The sequence below is a fragment of the Glycine max genome, chromosome 13, assembly GCF_000004515.6.
Source record: "Glycine max cultivar Williams 82 chromosome 13, Glycine_max_v4.0, whole genome shotgun sequence".
In the NCBI taxonomy this organism is placed as follows: Eukaryota; Viridiplantae; Streptophyta; class Magnoliopsida; order Fabales; family Fabaceae; genus Glycine; species Glycine max.
Window position 1 is genome coordinate 9763072 of NC_038249.2, and position 8731 is coordinate 9771802.

Below are 8731 nucleotides of genomic sequence, written 5' to 3' on the forward strand. Positions count from 1 at the left end.
TTTAGCATTTTTTGTCTACGGTTAGTCTGTTGTCAATTTTTGAACAAAAAATGTTGGCTTGGTATGTTAGAGATGACCAAAAGTAAATTTAAGCCTTAATGTTAATGAGTACCAAAGATGCTTTAAGAATATATACAAATAAAAAAATGTCTCAAATGAAGGTCATTCTACAGGAACTAAAATAAATACATATACATGATAAAAACAAATGTTAACCATAACATCCCCAATTTATGGAAATTAGTGATAAATATTAAAGAAACCCTTTTGTGAAATATTCTTTATATTTAATTAATAAATTATATTTTTAAGCATTATTAATAAATAGTTAGTCTTATATTAAAAGCTTATAGAAATAAAATACCAAGACTCATATTGGAGGTTGCAGTATGACAAGTGTTGAGGCCCACCAAGCCCACACCCACATGTTTTGGCTTTATGATAGAAAAAGAAAAGGAGTCGGAGATGGAGATCCAAAGACCTAATCCCGAAATATCATCTTCTTGTGTCCCACAGATGAGTGTTTCCCCTTTACCTTACCTTCTATATCTCTAATTGTATGTTTTCCTTTTTATCCCTTTTGAACCCTAAGTTAGGAGAGTTAGGAATTTTCATTATTAGACTTGATTAAGGGGTTTATTGAATATATTAATTAATTGGTTCGAAAGGTAATATAAGTGATTATGAATGTTTTGGTATGCTTGGAGTTGATTGAAAGCCATGCCCTTGGGAGTAGGAATTTACGATTATCTCAAGTTGCATATTATAGGTGTGTACAAGCCAGCTAATGCGTGCTTAGCACGCATGACTTTTGGGTTCAAGTTGAAGGCCACGTGCTTAGCATGATGAATGTGTGCTCAAGACAATGAGTTACTAGGTTTATGTTTAAGGGTTGTGCTAAGCATAACAAATGCATGCTCAACGTGCATGATGTTAGGTTTAGGTATGATCACCCGACTAAGCATATGTTAGGTGTGCAAAGTGTAAGGGGTCACACATTCTAAGCATGAAATGAACGTGCTAAGTATGAGGATCCCCAAAGAGAAAGTATAGGGCCTCTAGACTCATGGGTTAAGCAGACGACATGCATGTTAAGCATGAGGGTCTTATGGGTAAGCACACATTTTGGCACACTAAGCCCAACCAACCAGACAACAAAGGTGGGTTATGCACACAATACCTATGCTAAGCCTGAACCCCTTAGACAACATTTCAAGTTTAGTTCTTGTAAAGACAAAAATCACAAGAAGTAGGGGGATTGAATTGTGATTTAAAAATTTTCTAAACCTTTTTCACAAACACAAAGCTTATCATTTTGAAAATAACTTTGGAAGACAAATAACGAATTTTCACAAATAGACACAATCAGATGATTGAAACAAATCTTGTAAAAACGTATTTTTAAAACTCAAAATCAAATTCAATCCCAAGGTCAAATAAAACACACAGAGAGACAAATATCATACACATGAGGTTTTATACTAGTTCATCTTACCATTGAAACTACGTTCAGTTCTTAACAAATCACCAAATTTCACTAACATCTCAAACTTGCAAGTATTTATCATTGCCACTTCTAACTCTTACAAACTAATCTTTTCACCAAGCTTGAATAACCTAGTATTCTTTATCCCACCAAGCTAATGTTGGCTCTATACAAATTAAAATATTTTTTGTTTGGTTGGCTCACTAATTAAATTTTAATCATCTTACAAGAAGATACAAAATTTAAGCACTTAGTCTTTTCTCTCAAGGTGTTTTGAGAGATTTTCAAACTTTACAATAATATACAGAAAGTTTTTTACGTAAAAAAATTTGAATGTTAGCTCGTAAGTTTGTAACCCATTATCTTCAAAGTTTCTTGTATTTATAGGCTTTCTTCTTCAAGTGCGTGTTGTCTCCAAATGGATATTTTTCTTCACTTCAGCTTGCATCTAAAGATTGTGATCATTGGAGCATTTAATGCACGTCCCCTTCATGCTGGAAAACCACTCTTGTTAGCTTTCTTCAGGAACACTTCAATAGGAAACCACTTCCTTTTCATCAGAGCAGGTTTGTCACAACAGTGCACATCTTTTGATACTAGTTGAAAAACTTTAAAGTGCTTGGACTTCATTTATTATTCATGAGATTTGACAGATCCTAAGAGAATATCTCGTAAGACAAATCCTGCAAAACGAATCTCAAGCACAAAATATTAAATGAAACCTTAAATGATCATTTAATGTTGTATCAAATCATGAGATATCTTTGTTTCTGTTTGGAACTTCAGACGCTAATCCATGAAGTATGGTTTGATATCTCATAAGACACAGATTTTAACCTTTATATTTATTTATATCTAATCACAATAATTAAGGGTATTGATTCATCTTAAGACACAAATGTCTTTTGATTTAACAGTTCTTTTCCAAAAAAAAAATTACCTATCCTCTTATGTTTCAATTGATGCCTAAGGATAGTATGTGATTTTTGTTGTATGCTTGTCATTATTGATACCTTGAAGTGTTTGTTTGCTGAATGTGTATTGTGTAGTCATAGGTGTTACGTATATGTAATAATGACAAGCCTAATAAGTTACAAGTCATCCATGTTGTGTGCGTGCGTGCGTGTGTGATGGAAATCGTTAGGACTGTCGTCATTGCTCACATCCCTTACCATATGCAAGCATATTTCAAGGTAAATGTGAGTGGCTTTCCTATCTTCTTTTGTATGAATGATGATAAGTCATGGGTAGATTGAAGGACCTTAGGTTTAAGTTTTTTAATCTTGGACGAGTTATGAATATCCCAAATCACTTGATTAATTAGGTAATGATGTTTGAATTGCTATTATGTTTTATCCCTTTTTGATGTTCTTGTGAAATTGGGGATTTAAGAATGGTTGAATGATTGATAAATTGACGTGTATGCTCTCGTTGGTAATTTCAGAGCATGGGAGTGAGTTTGCATAGTTACATGTAGTAAGATGTTAATATTGGCGGGGGAGAGCCCGGCCATGAAAGGTTTCTCTTGTCTAAATTTGCAACCTGCAACTATTCAAAACACAATCATGATTTAATAGATTAAACTACATATTTAATAGATTAAATCAAAACCATTGTAACTGAGATCTTTTATTCTCTTCTAATTTAACATACTAAATTGTGAATTAAAAAGATTTAAATCAAAACCCTTGAAATTGAGTTTTTTATTTTTCATTTATATTTTAACAAATTAAATCAAGTATTTAACAAATTAAATTGTAATTCTCTAAAAGTAAGTTTTTGTATTCGCTCTGTTATCATATATTAAACTGAGTATTTAACAGTTAAACCGAATATCCTTGAAAATGAGTTTTTGCATTCACTTCTGTTTTAATGGATTAAACCACATTTTTAACATATTTAAATCACTGTGACTTTATTTATAGAAATAATCCAATTTAAAAAAAAAATCATCATAATAGAATAATAGATGGAAAAATTTTGAATATAGAACTTTCAGTTATTTATAAAAATAATAAATGGACGATTATTTAAAATTTAAGTAAAAGAATCTTTTTCGCAAAAAATTTAATGACACGTTATTTATAAAAATAACATAAAATTAACTTTATCAATGGATTTTTGAAAATGACAATAGTGTGGTGAGAAAGCGTTTAACAATATATATGGAATATTTATTTATTTATGAAAATAATAATTTGACAATCAATTTAATTTAAAAACAATAATAGATTAATATGACATTAAAATATGTATATTTACAGAAAAAGTTTTAAAAAATTATATACCAAGTCATATTCTTTTAGTTTCATCACCTTTACCTTTATTAAAATGACTTTCATTACCTTTATTATCTTTACCTATTAGAAATAAATAACATTGATTAAAATGGGAAGCAAGAAAAATAGAGAAAAAAATTGTACCAAAAGATGATAAGTGTATCAATAATTTTAGTAAATGATGTTTTATCATAGGCTTAAATATATTTTTAATCCTTTAAATTTGAATAATTATTCTTTTAATTTTTCAAAAATAAATTATTTTTATTAGTTCCTCAAATTTTCTCTTTGTTCATAATTTCACACTTTATGGTGATTTTTAACCATCAAAACTTATTTTTTTAAAATAATTTATGACGATTTTAAACCGTCAAAATTTTTATTTGTATGGTTTGGTGACCTTTTTCATATTTTAGTAATTTTAAAGAAGAAAAATAAAGCATGAAAGTTGAGTTGTGATTTTTTCATATTCTGATAGTTTTAAATTGTCATAAATTATTTTAAAGAAAACAAATTTAAAAAAATCCTGACAATGTAAAATTCTCACAAATTGTCACAATATTAACAAAAAGAATGAGAGAGGTCAAAAGTAACTTTTCAAAAATTTGATAAACTATTAAAAATAGAATATTTTTATTAATTACCCAAATTTAAAGGACTAAAAATGTATTTAAACCTTTATCATAATATAGATATAGATATATCTAGTTTCTTTTATCCTTAAAGCTATGCTACTTTGATAATGTTTTTAGTCTAGACCACAAGTATCCTTCCTTAATTGAAGATAATCTTCCTCAAACCTAGTAGAACCACTAATTAATTTAAGACAAATGCTAACAAGTGTCCTTAGAGCATTGGTTAAGAAACTAAAAGGAAAAAAGTTTTTGTTAGGATGCGCAAAATTATATTGTCCATGGCTTTTTTTTATGTTCTCTTATGATCTTTACAATAAATATTTTTTTTTAATTCTTTAACCAATGACCTAAGGACACTGGTTAACAACATCCTTATTTAATTAGTTTAACTAATAAACACAAGGAGGTTTACCGTAACTCACGCACCTTGTTCAACCAACTAAACTAAATTTCTTGATTGACTTATTGCTTGATAGAGTAAATCAAACACTCGATAATTTTTTACTGGGTCAATGACTATAATAACATCTCTTTACATTTTACAATTTGATGTTACATAGAGACAAATCAGTATGTGAAAGTAGATGATCTATGGTCTCTAGTCATTGTTCAAACTGAAACTTGTAATTCATCAAGCTGTTCGTAGAACAAAGCATGAAAATGTATATCATTTGACTGTTTCTTTGATTGCATTTACAAGTATCAGAAATAATGTACATATAAGCAGCAGTAACCCTGTATTTCCAATGTCAGTACCAACAAATTTGCCTTTCCTTAGTTCTTTTGATGCATGAAGATTGCAAAGCATGAATTGTTTCAATACTAAGCCAAAAGATCTTTTGCAGACTGGCCATTTTGACAAGCATCCCTTCTTTTACCAGCACCTAGCATCACCATTCCTCCCAACAAAAACAAAGAACAATGTCTAATATAAGTTCTCCTAATTAACCATACACAGAATGGTTGTTTAGTTTCCTATATTCAATTATCCAACCTCCTTTTGGAAATATACAAGTACTGCTCTAGTACCTTTTCAGAAAACTTCTAATACGAACTAAGAACCATGTTTTTAGAAGTGTTTTGTGCTTTCTCCAACCATTGAAGTACTTACCAATCACCTTTTTGTAACTAGGCCTTTGCTGAACCAAAATCCAGTACTCAGCAATGTTTGGCCTTCCAGTTATGTACTCATTCTCTAAATCCAAGAGTTTCAAACGAACTAATACTGGAATGAGCATCACATCTGCCATGGTAAACTCTTGACCTGCCAAATAAGGTGTTTCACTCAGCTGCCTCTCCACCTCATCAAGCAGTATAACCAAATGCTCCTTGCTCCTTCTCAAAACATCTGCTTCTTTCAATTTCTCTTCAGTCTCATAGGCTTCTTTCAACTTCCTATGGTAATCACTTGCTAATTCGGGCGACTCTGACATGCGAGCAATCGCCACTTGCCTTATGAACTTGGAAACATAAAGGCGGTATTTCTCAGGTATGTGTGAAAGTGTGAAAAACTTGGGGTCCCAGTCATGTATCTTCTGCATCCATTCAACCACTTCCCTGCTACTGGCACTGATACTCTCAACCCCTGAGGAAACCACAGCAATTCTTTCTATGTACCTGAACATTCAATGCAACTGTAAAACTTTTGTGTGTAACATAAATATTTGAAAGTAAACACAAATTGTACACACTCTTCAATCTTAGTGTGCAGAAGGCTCAATAATTAGTTAAGCTTTATCAAGAAACAATACAAAACACCCAATTATAAGGTTTTCAAAACAGGGTCTGCAACTGCAATTTCAGCAGCAATGTCAAGGTTTTTGGACACTCGGCAACTGCAATTACGCTGCATCGGCCACATTTATCTACAATTTCCCACTACAGCAAACATTGCAACGAAACTGTGTCCAAAACCGCAATTTAAAACGTTGCCATTATCTAAAGTGCATACACAATATTCTGCTTTTAAGGGAATTGGTTTTGGAGTAATGAGATGAAGAGAGCAGCTTGATCAGCAATCAATTTTTTCAACTGTTAATTCTTTGGTAATTTCAATTTCAAGTGCGACATAACTGTTCAAAAGTAAATTCCATTCATGCACATCTATTCATATAAGTAGAAATAAATAGAATGATACAAAAAGGGCGTGAGTGAAGAATAGGGCATACTGGATTATATCAATAGTATTGTAAATGATGTGAGAGCCATTTTGGAAAACCGGAACCCTTCCATGGCGATTCATCTTGAAGAAAGAGGAATCCAAGTTCTTGCCAGTTATCGGATTGACATGGTGGGATGTATAATCTACACCCTCCTCCTCCAATGCAAATCTCACCCTCTGGCTGTCCAAATCCAACGGATGATGATATAACTGCATTTTCTTATCAGCTCTTGGCGATGTTTCTTGCAGGTAGTGTCCTAATAGTTAAGCATTGCGGCATTAACACCAAAAATCACATTATAAACCCCTGAGAGAACTTTCAAAGCTACAAAGCAATGATACTTACCAAAATTGTCTTAAGAACAATATATGTTATTACTAAATTATTCACCCTTGACCTTTGGCCATTCAAATTATTGCTAACAGGTTATAGGAGCTTCATCTCATGAATCAAAATTGATGCATAGCACAGAAAATTAAAGCCACACATCACAGTTATATGCAATCGCAATTGGATACAACAGAACCAGATTGAGTCCTTACTATTAATATAAATTTTCCTTTAAAAAAATATATATTCTCCTTATCTGAGTTCATCATAGCCATAGAGGGTAAAGGGGAGGGTTAATTCAAATGTACATGGATAATATACAATTATACAAACCAGACAAAATTTAATGATTCACCACCATAAAACTTGATTACTAACCGATTTGGTAAGTACTTGCAATGCAAGCACTAATCAAATCAAATATATTATTCAGCACACAAGTACCCTTTTCGGTAATGGGGGTTTGTTGATCGAGGGAGAAGAAATTTTGGAAGATTAAGATTCCAAAGCTCAAATTCACAAAGAAAACAATCAACTTAGTTGCAAATAACCAAAAACAATGACCAAAACTCCTAAACCAACAATCCATAGTCCAAACCTTGATCATCAGGAAGATAATTAAATACATACACAGTATTAACAAATAGATATACAACATGGGATTATCTAATCTAACAAAATTAAAGTGAAGGACAACATAAGCATAGGAAAACACGAAATTGACAGGGTAATGGTGTTTGGAGAGATGGACATACATACCCAGAGAGAAGCATAGAAGAGGAAGAATAATAAAGAAGGGAACAAGTTAGCGTTGAGTTGGGCTTTTGGAGAATTTTGCAGGAGGCAACACTAAAAAGCTGAAAAGGCTTATAAACTAAACTACGAAGTGCGTGAAAGAGTAAAAAATATGCAAAGTGCGAAGCTTCCATAACTTTTACACTATATTATTGGATTTATTATGGAAAACCAAGGTCTACGCGTACCTGTGTAACTCTGTTGTTCGGGTTTGGACACGTAGTTCACAAACAGTATCTGATAATATTAAAGTAACATCGATAATCTCGGGAGAAAAGAGGATTCATAATCAATCATAATTTCAACATTCTACTCAATCAATATATCACTATTGATATTGAAATATATATTTTTCCTTTTCTTCTTTTACGTTTGTTTCTTTTTTTATCTTTCCCTTTACATGTTTTTCTTTTTTTTTCTATCTTTTTCTTTCTTTCTTTTTTTAATGTTTTTTTTTTCTTTTTACATTTTTTCTTTCTTTCTTTTTTATGTTTTTTTCCTTTTTATCTTTTTATGTTTTTTTTGTTTCTTTTTATGTTTTTTTTCTTTTTTGTAGTTATATACTGTCATTATATTATTATTATATAATAAATAAATGAAATACAATATCATAAATAAGAATATTATAAATATAATATAAATATTTTTTAATAATTAAATTAATATTTTTATTTTAAAATTATATTTATTAATTTTTTTACTAAATACATTTTATTATTTAATCACAAATTTATTTATGCACTTTTATTAAATAGTATTTTGAAAAATATTCTTTTCATACCAAAAAATATAGTCTTTCTTATTAATGAAAAATATATTCTTTTTTTATATTGATTGAAAAATATTCAATCAATATCAATATATCTATCTATATCTATATATAAAAAAAGTAACCCTCAAGGAGACACCGGACACGTGTCAATCTTCGAAAATTGACATTACTTTTTTTACTTTTTTTTTAACTCTTTCTTCTTTTACGTTTGCTTCTTCTTCCTTTTTTTTTTTTATTTCAATCTTCATCCTTTCTTTTACGCTTTCTTTCTT

General features: G+C 30.5%; 1 protein-coding gene across 3 annotated transcripts; it reads right to left on the reverse strand.

The window, feature by feature from the left end:
* Positions 1–4896: 4896 nt before the first annotated feature.
* Positions 4897–7845, reverse strand: TCHQD2 (glutathione S-transferase TCHQD-like). 3 transcript variants are annotated; one of them, NM_001304518.2, is made up of 3 exons: positions 7652–7813; positions 6569–6818; positions 4897–6017 (listed from the first exon to the last, which is right to left on the reverse strand). In NM_001304518.2, exons 2-3 carry the CDS (start codon positions 6775–6777, stop codon positions 5423–5425), a joined length of 804 nt encoding a protein of 267 aa, NP_001291447.1. In that variant the 5' UTR covers positions 6778–6818; positions 7652–7813; the 3' UTR covers positions 4897–5422. The 3 variants fall into 3 exon arrangements, with proteins under 3 accessions (NP_001291447.1, XP_006593807.1, XP_040863753.1); XM_006593744.4 differs by having other exon boundaries at positions 5044–6017; positions 6569–6836; positions 7653–7792; XM_041007819.1 differs by having other exon boundaries at positions 5044–6017; positions 6569–7845.
* Between the last annotated feature and the right edge of the window lie 886 nt (positions 7846–8731).